This window comes from Clinocottus analis, unplaced genomic scaffold (genome assembly GCF_023055335.1).
Source record: "Clinocottus analis isolate CAN_PGR_092001 unplaced genomic scaffold, fCliAna1.0.p SCAF_21, whole genome shotgun sequence".
Lineage (NCBI taxonomy): Eukaryota > Metazoa > Chordata > Actinopteri > Perciformes > Cottidae > Clinocottus > Clinocottus analis.
The window spans coordinates 9,366,908-9,383,473 of NW_027175943.1; the positions used below are offsets into that span (position 1 = coordinate 9,366,908).

A 16,566-nucleotide genomic window follows, 5' to 3' on the forward strand; every position below is an offset into this window, starting at 1 on the left:
TCCATTCCTCCTCCTGCTGCTCTGCCGTCTTCCTCATTTCTTCATGAGGATGGCAACGCTTTTGATGCTCGACAGTGCCATGTGCAGTGTGTGGGGGGGAGGTGTCCCGCTGTCTGATAAATCAGAATCAACTCCGCCTGCAGGTGTCAAAGTAAATTATCAAAGTTACACCGGGAGTGACCAAAAGTCCTTAGCTTGACGACTGTCCCGCCACCCTGCCATTCACCTTTTACTGCGTCGCTCAGTCGCTGACCTTGTCACAACCCTTGTCACAGCCTTTGGGTAATAATTTATTCATCTGTCCCTCATTGCGTTTTTTCATCCCAGCTTTTCCATGTTGATTGTGTTTGGTTCATTCATATTGCATGGTAATGGTGGCAGGAAGGAGGGGGGGGGTCATCACTTTGTTGACACGTTTCATAGCTTAGCTGGGCGGCTAAATGGCATGGGAGTGTAGAGAAAGAGAGAGAGGTGGGGGAGAGATGGGATGAGATGATTAAGAAAGAGTGAGACGTGTGGAAAAGGGGCAGAAGATGAGAAAGTACATTATCTGATTATGATATAGTTGGGAGGGATGAGTCGTGTGATGCAGGGGGAGCGGGAGTGATAAAATACAGCACGGCATAACATCCTTTAAATGGAAAGGTCACCAGCTATTCCTCTGCTGCTCCTCTCAGATTTGTTGATAAAGGACTATACGGTGCAAGTCGCATTTCCACAGTGACTAATAATGCCCCTGGAAGTGAGAATGCCACATAATAGGGATGCAATCTGAATGGCATGGTATGTTTTCCGCGTCTCTAAATCAAGTTGGAATTCGAAACGTACGCTGCTGACTTGAATAGAGCTCAAAAAGCCAAATATTAACATAAATGTTTCACCGGAAAGTGGTCATTCATCAGGTTAATGTTCATATAAAACATTTGGTCTGATCACCGAGCCACATGAAGTGTTAATGAACTAAAATAACTATACCCTGGGGGATCAATTAATGGACTCAAATTCAAATGAAATGAATCTGTGTGCACAACACAACCATTTGTTTCCCTCCCTCGCTCAGAACCCAGAGACAGATGATTTGTTTGATTGGAAAAGCCACCGGAGCACCTCGAATCCAATCACCTCCAAGGACGCAAACAGCAGCGTCGCCAGGCAGCAATGGCAGTATTTTATTCACCGCATCCATCACAAGCCATAAGAAGGTGGGAAAAGGTATATAAAAAAACATGAGGGTCGCGTGGAAATTTATAGTTTGCCAATTGCAGTAAAAATGTTATAATATCATTGATCAGCTTCTCTGGTCTGACGGGATACTGAAGGACAGTGTGTCTACATAACGTTGGATTTCCAGTTTTGTTTTTTCGTGCATCTCATTTGCGCTGTTAAAGAAAGAATTAATTTCACGTTTGTTCTACTCAAGCAGGATCCTCCCACGTTGAGCGGAGAGTCTGGGCTACAGACCAAACATAACTCAGCCAAAGTCATTGAGCCCCGAGGCTTTTTACGCACTGCTCTGCTGAGGTCAAAATCACCATTATCTCTTAACAATATCTTTAACACGCGGCTTGATTCGTTTTAGTTTTGATAAACGGACGCTACGTTCTCATTTAACCTTGTTTTAACTAATGTGCCATTTTTATTGTTTCAAACTGCCTTTCATTACCATTTAATTATTTGCAAAGCACTTTCTGACGCCGTATTGGGCCGTTAAGGCCCCAAAAAAAAGCTAATGGAGAGTCTGCAAAAAGAAACACATTTAAGAAGGAGGAGAATGGAGGATGTTAGGAGGGGGATAAAGCAAGTGAACAAGTGTGTGTGTGTGGGGGGGGGGGGTGTAAAGTCCAAGGTGAAGAGCAAAAGGATGAAACAGAAAAAAGCATCCAGGGATCAGACCTCATCAACGAAAGAGAGATTTGTAGAGACACAATGAGGAATGGCAGGGACACTACAGGACATGTGCCGTGTGGATGGATCCACAGAGCACTCGTATGAGGACATTTGTGTCTTCTCATGTGTGAACGCTGTCAAAGAAAATCACTGGTGCTCTCACACAAAGGCACACGGACACGCGATCTGAATCCCACCAGACGTCAAAGCGTTGACAAAAAATCCTGAAGATGCACAAATCTATAAGCTAAATACACTTGTACGGGTGAATACTCAATTTTGATTGGCTGCAGGGTGTTTATTAATTCTTTGATTGATTCCTGTTCATTCTCAATTACTGAGGTGGAGACATTAAAAAAGTTAAATAAAAAGATATATATATTTTATTAATAATTTGTTATTTACGTTAGACCTTGAGGGCCTCACACAAGCTTCGAGAAGTAAGTTGCACCGCCCATTTAAACTTACTAATACTGTCCATCACATTTACAGTCCCCTCACATACAAACTATACTTTTATTATACAATTTCTTTTCAAACTCGTGATATTCATTTGGAGAAAAGGACATGGCTGGATAATGAGCTCCTCTTCTAGTTAAACATAATGTGTATTTGCAACCCTAAAGGTTTTCAGAATTTTTTAGATTTTGGTTGCAAACAGAAAAAAAAGGCTCTTAACTTTCATGTCCTTTGGCAGGTGACCAAGCTAGAAGCGGGATAAAGCCCTTTAAAGTGTGCATTATAAGAAATTAATGGACTTCTCAGAGGCAACCATCCGCTGTACTCTGCCTATTAATTCCTGACAATGAGCACCTCATCAGGCATCAGCCATTACACATATACACCCCATAGATAAAGATGAACACACTTATTTAGTCACGCGTACGGAATGAACACAGGGAAATCACGTTGGGCCACTCTCAGACCTCACAAGGAAATGTGCGTTTATAATTACAGCCATGAAAGCTACTATATGGATCAATGTGACAGAACTATGAATCAAACATGGTTGATATCTGCAGCTGTGAACGTTGATATCTGCAGCTGTGAACATGGGACGAGGACATTCTGCTATCACTCATTACCATAAAGCTTTCTCATTACGATAGAACTATAAATACCACGGAGAATCAACACTTTGCTTCTTGGAACTTTTAGTTTGTTGCTCTCCTTTGCCTGGTGGGATACACACACACACACACATGTTGTACAGGGCACACACGTAACTAGCAGGAATACTTTAAGACACATGTTGCATGATTAGAAGAGAGATTACGTTGTTCAGATAATCTTGGAAGCAAAGAGCTCAATGTGACCAGTTGGGATCTAGTATTTTACCACTCTGGGAACTGGACAGTGTCCCAGTCTGGAGGAAGAGTGTGTCAAGAATGTGTTCAATGCCTCATATTAGTAATGGGAAAACAGGGGTGTGTGCATTTGATTTTATTATAGTTATCATAAGTTAGGCCTTTCATTCAGTGCACAATTTGAATTTTAAGCCCTGGCCCTAACCTTTTTTATTGTTTGAGTTGTGTTTAGAAGTTGTACATGTGGATTATATATTATTGTAGCCCTGATTTTTAGGTTTAATTTGATAGCCAACATGTTCTAGATTTGTACCTGGTGACCTGATATGAAAGGGTCCCCAATTTTGGGGCTCAAAGAGACACGTTACTTCAAATATTGCTTTTGATGGTATTTTCTTTTCTACTTGGTCGTTGTATATGTGCTTGCCTTCAGCTATATGCACAAACAGATTATTGTCATATTCTGGATGTTTGACACGTAGCATTGACCTGAAATCCTCAAACCAATGGGCTACATGTTTGACACGGCAATAAAAACAAACTGTATAAAAAGTATTAAGGCGCAATCACTGAGAGTTGATTTTTTTAGCACCCATCAAATCAAACACAACTTCAAAACTACTTGTAAATGCATATTTCTTTTGCCACATTATGTCGGTCTGCAGACTTTCTCCAGACTCTGTGAGCGGCACGTCAAGAGGAGAAGCGTCTCAGCTGACCACGCGTGGTGTCCCCGCCCCCTGCAGAGCGAAAGGCCTCCGAGTAGTTCGACGATGACTCTTACCTCGATCCTTCCCGTGTCGGGTTGGAAGCCTCTGGCCGGGTCCTCGGTCGTCACTCTGCACTGGATCGCGCAGCCGTTCACCCGGATCTTGTCTTGTTTGAGTCCCAGATCTGGCAGGCTGCGGCCCTCACACACATGCAGCTGGGCATGCACCAGGTCCACGCTGTTAGAGACAGAGAGAAAGAGAGAGAGGCGATGAGGTGAATAATTTGATTGAAGCCCGAAACATGGTGCGATTAGCCCTTAATTTCCCTCGATGACACTGTGGAGAATATATTTTTTCTGCTTAGAAAAAGGTGTAAAGATCTGTGAGGCCATTCATCCAATATAAACATCTTTAGCTATTTTTGGCCTCGAACCAGAATGAGATGGGTGTGTGTCTGCAGTGGATGTGAGGATTCTCTTTTCCCCAGCACTATTCATTGGAACAAATGAATCTGCGACGCGTGACAAGGAAACAATCCCTCATTGATACCTCTTAATAGCAAAAACAAAGTAGATTAAAACAACACTTGGCTATAGTTTGATGTTTCTGAAACAATGGCCGCTGGGAAAACAAGCAGGATACAAAGTATAGAGTTCTATATATAAAACAACTCAGAAAATAGCAACATAAGGTGTGTTTGAAAGTTGTGTGTCAACATTGAGAATCTCAATTAACCAGCTCTTGGGATATTTTGCTTGAATTAAGTTAAACTGGCTTTCATTATCATTTAATTATTTGTAAAGCACTTAGTGACACCATTAAAGCCTTAAAAAAAAAAGAAGCTCATAAAGATTAAGCAAAAATAAACCCATGAACATGGATGGGTGGATGATGGGGAAGAGGAGGAGGTGGCTGCTGTACAGTCTGGGGGGGATAAACTATTAAATGAGCGTCAACACATTTGTTTGATTTGATATTAGAATGTGTGCTCAATATACCAGGTCCAAGGAAGCGTAGGCCGGTGTGTTCTGGTCTTAAGAAGTCTCTGCTGACATGAACACACGGTCACACATGACGTAGCATTGCACAGAAGCTCAGCCTCAAGCAGGTCGGTGACTGCGTTGCAGTGTGTCAGCACAATGCAGATGTGACTGGGCAAATAAATCAACATTGTTTGACTCCGTTCAACCAAGTAAACCTCTTCTTGTGAGGTCCAGAACACTGATAAAGTCATCATAACCAAGTGGAAAACCATACACTGCAATGCAAAGATGGACATTGGATACAAAAGTGAGGAGAAGGGAAAAAATGTATTGGTTGCTTTATCCATCTTTATTACAGCTCTAACACACCCAATGATTACATACACACAAGTACATATCATTTATAGATATTTAACAAATGAATTGCCCAGGACACACACACACACACACATTATGCAAATTCATATTCAGCAATTACCAGATATTAGAAATAATTTAAATAAGAGAGGTACATCGAGCAGTTATTTTCTTCTATTTCCATGAGTGAAGCCTCATCTGTATGCATTTATTTAAATGTGAAGCTCCAATGACACTTGCTGGGTTAAGCTTCATGACCTTGCACAATCTAACGCACCGCCAAAACTGTAGCAGAGCACTTTGTCATCGTTGTTTTCCAGGCAGTGGACGGACAAAAGAGGGCAGGGACACATAATTCCTTAAATGTCCCCGCACTCGATCCGCCGCCAAACACAAACGCACTCGAGACGAGCGGCAGGGCCTCGGCAGCTCGAAGGGTGAACGAGAGACAGGAGGCGCAGACATTAGTAAGCAAGCTTGGATTTTGGACACCGTCTTGGCTTCTGTCTCCTTAATGTCTCAATTATCCAGTTTCCACATTCTGGCCAAACAGAAGGACAATTATGCATCGGCCTGGTGTGAAATGTGTTGGTTGGAGTCAGCAGAGCCAGTCTTGAGAACCCGCAGAGGCGCTAACGTCATGTTTGCTGTTACACTTTGATGAATATGTTGGTATTTCGTTTTTATTTTTTGTAACTTGGACAGCTCCGCTCGCGTCCTTAAATAATAAAGGACGCAACCAAATGAGTCACATCATGAGCGATGTCCCCAGCAGCATTTCTGGAAACGATTCTTAGTTTCCCAGCACTTTATTGTTTAATTCGGATGCCAGATTGTTTCCAGACTTAGATTAGTTTCTTGTCTTTGTGGGGTCCAACACATTGTGAGCTCCCTGAGGCTACAGCCCTTTAAGGACACTGCAAGGGAAAATGCTTTGTTGTTTTTGCCTCTCCTACCATCTTGTGTGGCAAGTGCACTGTCGCCAAGAGGTAGATGTTAGAGGATTATCAATTATCATTCCATCATGCGTTTAATCTGTCTTTTAGATTCTTACATTTTACATGAAACGTGTTCATTTAGTTGCACATTGCACCTTGAACTTTGATCCTCTATTTATTGTTTGCATACTGCTTCTGATCTTTTCCTGGCCTATTAATAGCATGGTAATATGGGTATAATAACACACTTGAGGAAGAAAAGAAACTCAAGCTGAAATAGGGTGAGAGTATTTGCTTTCTTATCAATTTGTTCCATTAGTAGTTCACTCACTACCTAATCATTTATGAAAGTGAGGTAAAGCCAGAAATACAAGAAAACAACTTGTGAGGCGACATATTAGTGAGCACTAAACGCTCTCTTTTCCCAAAGATGGAAGTCCTTTAATGTTTTATAAATAAACACATTCCAGTGGCAAACAAGACCAACTGAACATTTCCTGAACACTTGGCATCCAATCATGGACTTTTTTTTTCCCCCCTTCGTTTTTTATCAAGTTTGTCCTAGTTTTTTTCTTCTTCTCCTGGCATAATTCTTCTACTTTGAAAACATAAGGCAACACTGATTGAATGAGGACCCTCGAGGGTTTATAGAATTCATTGTATACTAATTTCACTCAGACAAATTAAAGAGCCTGCGGCAACATATGTCCCTCAGTGCAGCCAGCTTCAGAATAAAAGTCCCTCGTATCATTAGCGAGTTCCACAAAAAGGCCGAGGTGCACGGGAAGAGGACGAGGGTGGAACGCCTTCAGCGAGAGGAGGCGTAGGGACGCGCACGTTCATTGACAACACAAATGTGTGAGTGTGAAGGCCGCTGGCTCAGCGGTTGGAGAACACTTTGGATTAGTTACCCAGAGAGAGAGAGAGAGAGAGGAGGATTGACCTGAAACATCTGTCAGACAACACTGCCATCAACGGGGAAGCTTCCACATCAGCACCATGAAGAAGTAACCATGTTAAAACGCTGGTTGTTTACTTCAGTAACTGCGCACATGCCACAAAACACCAAACGAGATGGAGAGGTTAGGGCTGCGCACTTAATCGAATTTTAAATCGCGATCACGATTTTAGCTGACACGGTTAAATGAGCTTGGTGGTCAGCAATATTGAGGTTTAAAATGCTGCTCTGCCACACATCACATCAAGCGCTTCCTCAACTAACAGTCAGCCAATCACAAGGGGGAGGACGAGATGGGCGGTGTCCTGCGCGCGCACCCTGCAGCCGCACCCTTAAAAAACTTCTGTCTGGAGTCGACTTATGCTACGCTCACACCAAACGCAACAAGATTTTTCACATCTAAAATAATTAGCAGGGCTCTACATAATGACAAACAAAATTAATAAAAATTGCAATTCCAAAAACTAAAAGCTCCATGTTTCTTACAGTTCTTCTTATACAGATCTAAAACAGATATTTGTATAATGTGCTGGGAAACTGTTGCAAAAACATATTTTTTAAAGGTGCTTTTCTTATTCTTATCGTAGCACTGTCTGTTCAAAACTTACCCAGCACAATTCCAGATTAATTATGGAATTAAGTATTTACCCATGACCAAAACTAAACGTGATTTCATTTGCTCCACCTGCTGATTCTTAAATGTAATCTTAAAAGATGTTGGCCTCCACTTCTTACTGTGTACGCATCATGTAAATAAATACCCATCAAGCACTGGGCACACAGCAGACTACATGGCAGTTTAATTATATTTCGCCTCGAGCAGCAACAACCTCCTAGTACTCCTGAGCTGCAACGCTAACTGGCCCAAGGTCTGCTCGGTGTCAATTAGTTTGTGGAAATGGGATTAAGCAGAAATTTATTTAGGAATATGTGGCATGTAAGCACAATATAAACTGAAATAATAAGGTCTTAAAACTTGATTTTGAATGAGCCCCCCCTGTACAGCACAAGGCCTCTAGATTACAATTACATACTAATGCAGGACCTGCCGTAAGGCCTTCGTCCTTTCAGGTGATATTGAGGTTTAGCGGTGCATATTACCCAAAATGAGCACATAATCACATTACAAGCAGCCAAGTGGAAAAGCGTGCTAAGAGCCCAAGAAAGTCAAGGAAATAAACACCGTAATAAGACCTCGCTTTGTCTTTTGGCAACAAATATATAAACCATTAATAGCGCCATTAAATTAATTTAGGATGCATTGTTAATCTTTCCTTTTCTTCTGACTGATGACATCGTATTCATTCATTTGCACATTCACACCATCTGCATCCCTACAAATCTTCTCCAAACCGTCATTTTGCATTTTCCAAAAAAAAAAAAAAAAAAAAACACACACCCTTAAAATGTCAGACAAAATATTGTGACAATTCTTTTACATTGAACTCATTTTTTTAATTCCTCCTACTCGGGCATCATTTTGGCTCACTTTGGGGTCCTGATGTGTCAAAGGTGTGAACTAGTGCTAAATTACTCCAACTATGCTAAAATATGCACAGCTGTTTTAAGGTGCCAAACATAACACGTCTACTTCGCTGCCGTCTCTGACTGCTTTCCTCTGCCTTTCTTCCGGCTTCTCAATAGCTGTCAAGTTGATACTTGATCGCTCACAATTTAAAAAAGGAAAGAAACCCACAAGTGTCATAGAATATAGGTCTACACACTAAATCTGTTGTGGGAAATTCTGTCAGTGCCTTTACCTCAAAGCCAAGTACATCATTTTGCATTTGGTGCTCCGGTCTCTGCAACCACCTCACACAGCCTCGCCAGCTTGTAAATATCTTGCATTTGCTCTATGATGAAATCTCCAATACACCAAGAGATGCATGTATTTAACAGCAGAACCACATGGAGGCTGAAATTGTTTACAGTTTAGCATTGGCTGCGTTCCCATAAGCACTATATTAGCAACATTGTATAGCGGCACCTGAAAAGTCGTTTGTGGGATAAGCAGTCTGAATCCTTCCCAACTGACACATATTCCTCATACCGATAAAAATATATCACCGTAGGAGGCTGCAGACTGCTGAAGCTAAAAAGAAAAAAGTCTCAGGCATAAAGTATACACATACACCTGCGCTCATTGTACAACAGCTATTATTAACACTTACAGATGGGAGTTTAAATGTCAAAGTTTTCAGTTCAGATAAGCCACGGTGGGAAAACACTTTTGGACTTAAGCACTAAAGCCCGGTCACATCTGATCTCGTGGTGCTGGCAAAAGTCTAAACTCCGATTATACTAAACCGGTTTCCCTAAAAGTAGCTTCAAAGATGAGGGGATCCCTTTCATGTGGAGTCCGGGTCAACACCGCACACACATTGTTTATCCTCTGATGTCAGAGCAGTCTCACAGACTCCAGCCCGACAGAGCAGCGCATTATGACAGCAACGTTAAAAGATCTTATCATCAACACGTCATGTTAGATAATGTGGAATATTACACTCAAAGACAATGTAACTGCCTCTCTTTTGTACAAAGACATCCAGCGCTATTAGTGAGTGGAAACCATTCAAACTGGACCTGCGCCAGTGCAGTAACAAGAGAGGTGTGGTTATTTCAGGCTGATCTGGCTTCTCGTCCTGTCGCGATATGGTTTTGAATAAAATAATGTCACCCATGACATCTGTTTTCACAAACTGCATGTCTAACAAATAGAAGAAGAAAAAACAATTGCACCTTTTGGCCACAACTGACCGGGGTTTTAATACAGGGACGAATACGTATTGCCTGTTTCCTTCGCTTTAAATATGTTAGATAATGCATAAAACGGAGCATCATTGTGTACATGTGGGCTTCTTCCTTTATTGAGTGGATATATTTATGAAACCGCACCATATCTTTGCCTTTTTGGGCAACCAAAAAGCACCTACAGCACCTACTCTGGAGAAAATAATTGAAAGAAGATAGCCTTTTAAGTAATATGAATTTACCTGGTTGCATTAATTATTAAAAATGCTGCTAATCCAGCTGGGTTAACCCACAAAAACATATGGTCTAATGAACCAACATGCATAATAGTTATTACATGTCGATCAAAAGGATGGCAGAAGTACTGCGGGTCATCCCCGGGAATCAAGAGTACGACGAAGGTTTCATTAAAATTCAATGCTATTAAAATGAATTATCGCGTCCGCCCTGAGTTATGCAGGAGGTGAGATTGCCAGGGTCGGCCAGATCAGAGCGGAGGATGTATAATGTCCTGACCTCTGACGGAAGGTTGGGCACCGGCAGACTCATCAAGTGTTCACGAAAATGTATACGCATATAGAAGTACCAGGGAAAGCACTCGTTATACCCGCCAGGTGCACACGTGCGTGCGCAGCTTCGCGAGACCTGCGTTCACTGGAGCCGCCCCGACATTATCGCGGAACACGGAAAACACTCGGTCGATGCTCACTAGAACCGGAGGACTCGTGCCTTCACATTAAGCACGCACGCACAGAGAGCATGAAGGCTGAGTACTAATTGCATATAATTTTCAGTCGCTTCACTCGGAGCTCGTTGAGGGAGAAGAGGGTGGCCGCACGCCCAGAACTAAAGGGGGGGAGAGGGAAGGAGAGAGAATAGGATGCAGCGAGGAGAGAAAGGCAGCGAGAGATGAAATATGACCGAACGGGCGGCGAGTTAAAGTGCATATGATATTCAAGGATTGAGATTCACGAGGAGGGAGGAGACCGAGAGATGAGTGAAAGGAAAGAGACAAGATGACACCTCGCGTGGAGGTGGATGGAAAGCTGGATGCCCAAACAGAGTGAGTGAGAAAAGTGGGAGCGCGGAAGAAAACGGATTTGGCGTCGCTCAGGACGACAAACGCAACCAAGGCAGAGGCAGAAAAGGTGGAAGGCGCAGTGGAAAGGAAGGAAGGAAGGAAGGATGATGAGAAAGACTGGAGAGTGGGACAAGAAGGATGGAGTGAGGAAAAAGGCACGACTCGGGATGAGACTGAAATACTGACAAAGGGAAGAGAGGGAGGAGAGGAGGAAGGTTGATCCTCAGGAAATCATTTTTGAGAGGCATCAGGGAGAAAGAGGAGCTTAGAGCCGTGGTTCAACATCAAGGGACAAGTGCTTAAACGCCGTCTCGGCGAGCGTGTGATTGTTACCACTCGTGTGTACGCTGAACAAGTAGCCTGTAACAGCCTGGAGACGGGTGGTTTTGGTTAGCAACAGGGAGACAAAGCTAGCCTGCTGAATGAGGGGAGAAGTTGTAGAGGGGGAAAGGAAGGAAGGAAGAGAGGAAGTTGAGTGCACTGCAGGAAAAGGTGAGAGCCAAGAAGAGATGACGCATACAGGGAAGGATGGAAAGAGCAGCACAATTAAAAATATGATCAATACTATCCTATTCCCCTGTATTGCTTTTATTTAGTTTCTCTCACCTTGACCTAAAAACTCTTCTTTCTTTGCTTTGCTTCCCTTCCTTATCCTCTCCTCCTTCCCTTCCCCTGCCGTCCCCCTCTCGTCCTTTCATCTTCCATTGTCTCCAGCTCCCCCTCCCCTTGTCGCCTCCAAATGCAAAACATTACCTCCTTTTGAAGTGAACACTTGTTTTCCTAACTTCATTTGAGTGTTAGTCTGCACTGTACCAGGGTGTGTGAGTTTATGTGTGTGTGTGTGTTTTTTTCCTCGGCAATCGGGTTTGTTCTTATTCACATAAAACGCGTCTCCGGAAAATACATTTTTCAAGATGGCTCCGGGGCTCGTGGTAAAGAGCAAGGCTGAAATGTATTTTCTCATTTCAGTCAAACTAATGCAGACTCTTGTCTTCCAAATGTGAGCGAGCGCACGCACGCACGCACGCACACACACACACACACACACGCACACACGCACACACATACACACGTTCCAGTCCAAACAAATGAATGGAAATATAGCCAATGTGCTTCCAAGTTGGGCCTGCAGGAATGGAAACGCAGAAAAAGAAGAGGATAACAGAGAAAGTGTTAGCAGTGCAAGGTGAGGGAATAAGAAGGATGGATAAACACAAACAAAGACAACAGTAAGAATCAGAGAGGATAGTTGGAAGATTGGAACCTGGAAGAAAGAATAGGCCCACATCGAAAAATACGAGGCGAAATGAAGTTGGAGTAAAGTGTGAAGGACAGATGGAAAGGACAATAAAGACTGGTAAATGAAGCGAGAGAGAATATGAAGCAAAAACAAACGAATATGACGCAAAAGACGGGCAGTGAGAGGCGGCAAGGACGGCATCTTGTTTTGTATGAATTTCATTAGACGCTTTTAGACAGCGAACAGAAGAAAAAGAGGGAGCCGGCTGAGGAATGGAGAGACAGGCGAGTCGTCTGCATGAGAGAGGGGAGGAAATAAGAATTTTGAATCATTGTGGCATGAGGATGGCATTTTGACATCAATTTAGCTGGCAGCCTGAAAACTACGTTGCCTGTTCGATACACCAATGCAAACAGAACAGGAGATGGAGGGGAGGGGGGGAGGAGAGGCGGGATGAACAGAGGCGGAGGTTATTAAATCACAATTCATCAAAAGGAGGTGAGGAGAAGATACTATTGGAAAGGTGAGGAAAAAGGATGGATGGAAAGGAGAGGAGAGAGGAAAGATGGCGAAATAGGATGCATAAGAGACTCCAAAAAAAATGAGGGTGGAAAATGTTTAAAGAATCGTTTTGGGTAAACACAAAAATTTAAACAAGAGAAACAGTTGGAGGGCATGAGTGGAGGCAAGGCAAGGAGGCAGTGTGTGTGTGTGTGTGTGCGTGTGGGGGGGTGAGAGGGAAGGGGTGGAAATATGGGTGACACACACACACACACACACACACACACACACACACACGAAAACAAGATCCGATCTGATTAGTTTTTCTCTCCTTTTCAGCCCTCTTTCTCCTCTTATTTTCTCAGGCCTCACTATCAGCCCATTAATTAATTCCTGCTCCTCTTGTTCTGGAGCAGATGGAAGAGTGAGGAGACGAATGCAAAGTGACTCTGGCGTACAGGAGGCGGCGAGGAACGAGATGAGAAAGGCCGAAAGGATGGAGAGAGAGGGCGGAGAGAGAAGGTAGATAAGGAGGAGAGAAAGGGGGACAGAAATTAAACGATTAAACAAACGACACTCTTATCATAACTCAATATATACTATCGATATTATAAACATATTATTGTCATGCTATAAGAAATGTAAACACTCATCTCATTAGCTAATTCTACTCAGACGCTGAAGCATCACAGCCAGTGCCTGGCGATACCACGCTACACAAACGCTCTTTAAATAGCGATAAGTCACCGTCGCATCAACGGTGAGACGTTGAGCAAAAAAAAAAAAGAAAAGGAAAAGATAATTACCACAAACAACCAACAAGAGCGTTGCTGAGAGCTTTCTTTAGCGCTGCATTTTAAATGATGCGCAACCTTGGCTCTCTGGCGGATCGCAGCAAATATTAACATAAGAAAAGGTTTCGAGCAGCCTCGGTTTCGGGTTTCTGAGATTCTCCGGCTCATGCGAGGACGAGGCGAGCGGCTAACCGTTGCGACGGGATACACCACAGCGGTGGTTCTCGGAGACATTCACACCGGAATAACCTTCCGTGCACCAGTCGTGGAGACGTAAAGAAAAAGATGTCAATCCGCTCACTCCACCGCATCACACAGATGTAACGCTCACAATTATCCTCATTCCCGTCTGGAGGCGACCAGAGACTCCACCTGCTGATTAGCACTCCTTCAAGTACAGAGGGCTAGCAACTCGTGAGTGAAATGGCCTGCTGAGGCGCGCCGAAATGAAAAACATTCCCCATCTGCTCACGACGCCACATGGCTGGCCACAGCTGGATTAATCAATTATTGTCACCGTGAAGACAATTCTACGGCGATCTGGTGATCGATGAATCGATGGGGGGGGGCGTTAATATTTAGCAGGTACAGCGCGGCCAAACGGACGATACCGAGATCACTGCCCGAGGTGTGACCTTTAGCGCTTCGGCCGCGTGTCAGAAGCATATTGATGTCCCGTGTGATTCACTCCTTAATGTTACGTTTGACTTCTGCGGTGAGCCGGCCTTCAAGGCCTTCCTGGGATCCAGCGTGAGTGAGCACTCTCCCACGTACACGCCGTAGATTGCTGTGTAAAATTGATGTGCCGGGGCGCGTTCGAAGACACCATGCCGGTTGATTAAACTTAGGTATTGACCCAGTGTCAGTCTCAACAGCTCCATATTGACTCGACCGGCTTGGTGTTCCCGATTCAGAGCCTGGTTGGAAAACGAAACCTCTTCGAATCATTTGATTATTACCCTTTTAGAAGAGAAACGGCATCCACACATATCCTTCCAGATATATTACAGTACTCTCACATGGTATAGTCAAAGTGGAAACCTGAGGACACGGCCAGCACAACTTTGCCTTGATGGATAAACGGTCAACTCTTCACATGGACCCCTAATAACCTCACACTCAACGACACTTAATGCATGCATCTACACTATATGAGCCTCAATCCTATCCAGCCCACCGTATACCAGCATCCATGTTGTGACCTTGCAGGGCATCATCTGCTGCACTATGTGAGTACTTGTCCTTGGAGCACTTACTCTTTTGTCTTTCACTGTAAGGGCTAAAATGTTATTAACTGCTTCCCCAATTAGTAGGTTAATCAACTGCAATGTTCAAACTTGATAATTTGGGCTACAGGGGGGGAATTTGTCTGCCTCTAAAAACTAAAAGATAAGTGGTTTAGCGATTTGTTCGAATTTAAGAAAAACAAATACAAGTTTGGAAATTGGCCGCAGCAGTCATGCAGAACTCCATTTAAAAAGATTATTCGCCCCAAGATCAGATGAACTATATCTCAGTTATGAAGGCCGGAGCGTTTATATCAGGATTTTAATTTGAAAGGGATGACGTTTACTGTGGAGCACAAAGTCTGCAAGAGGGTCCACATGCAGCAACTTAACAAAACTCTCAGATGCACGGCAGTACACACACACACACACACACACACACACACACACACACACACACACACACACACACACACACACACACACACACACACACACACACACACACACACACAAAAAGCCCATATAGGCCTGATAAAATGCAATCCAAGTTCTCTCATTCGGAAAATTGCACGGTGGAAGCCACAAACAGAGAAAGAGAGAGGGAGGCTAGATAAAACACACACACACACACACACGTGTGCACATGTACACATGTAGTTAAATATGCATCAGTAGACACACTGCACATTTGGCACACCCACCGAAAGATACCCAACAATCAGGGCGTATATGTATGTAACACATGGAGAAAAAAAAAAACACAACATGCCTGTTATGTAAACGGGCACATACAGATATAGATATATGCTCACATAAAGAGGCAAGCTGTGAGTCACAGACTGGCCCAGATGACATGAAAGTGTCAAATATGAGCTGCGGCGGAACAAAATGGAGGCAACAATGAGGCGGGAGTACAGCTTGGTGGAAGAGAAATGGTGTGCAATAAATACAACGTAAAAGAGAAGAATGACGGTATGCAGTGCGGAGGAGAGGAAAACGTACTGAGGGAAGCATAAGTACAGGAGGTAGCGGGGAGGAAGACTGTGAGGAAGAGCAAACAGCAAACAGGCAAAGGGATAACTCAATTCAGCCCCACTGCAGACAACTCAAGAGAATTAGGCTCAATATGTGCACCAAGTATTTGTATGACAATGTTCTGGCTTCTATAAACTACAAGTAAGACTAGAAAAATAGCTACAGTACAGAAGAGGACAGTATGAGGAGGAAAGAAGAGGATGGACAAGAGGGGGGAAAATAGAAAGGTGATAAGTCTGTTGAATTTCTGTAACTTACTCACCCTGAGAACTTACAGCTTAAATAAACAGGTCACAAATATATTCTTTGATTGTAAAACAATAAGAATAAAAAGGACATTTCCCGTCATGGCTAGGGTTGCAGTTTTTAGCAACTGTTTGGATAGATCAGCCGCAGATTAATGCATATTTGACAAGCCAGTACGTATTATAGAGGGACAGAGTACTGACAGTATCTAATAATGAAGTATGTCACCCGATGCTACACTGAGGCTCATAATGTTTACTGATAGTAAGGCAAACATAAAACAATCAATAACTGTCAGCAGGAACAACTTGTCGGTCTTTTAATGGGATTTGTGGATAACGAAATCTAGCAATGGCCAAAAACGCTGCACTCAAAACAGCAGCGGACAAACTACTGGGCGACATCACCCCGTGACCTTAAACACAATCTATACTGAGGACATACTGCTGCCCTTGTGACCTCCACTTTCTCTGCAACTCTGCAGACGCATTTGCAGAAACAGGGATGTATGCTTTCACACTGACCGATGCATTCAGGGACCTGTGCATA

At 43.3% G+C, this 16,566-nt stretch overlaps 1 protein-coding gene across 1 annotated transcript in view; it reads right to left on the reverse strand.

Annotated features, from left to right (window-relative positions):
• pcxb (pyruvate carboxylase b) overlaps window positions 1–16,566 on the reverse strand; it is a 253,655-nt gene that overhangs the window by 177,200 nt on the left and 59,889 nt on the right. Inside the window, exon 11 of the mRNA XM_068587655.1 lies at window positions 3,979–4,141. Within this exon, the coding sequence (XP_068443756.1) occupies window positions 3,979–4,141 (163 nt within the window). The remainder of the gene's footprint in view (window positions 1–3,978; window positions 4,142–16,566) is intronic.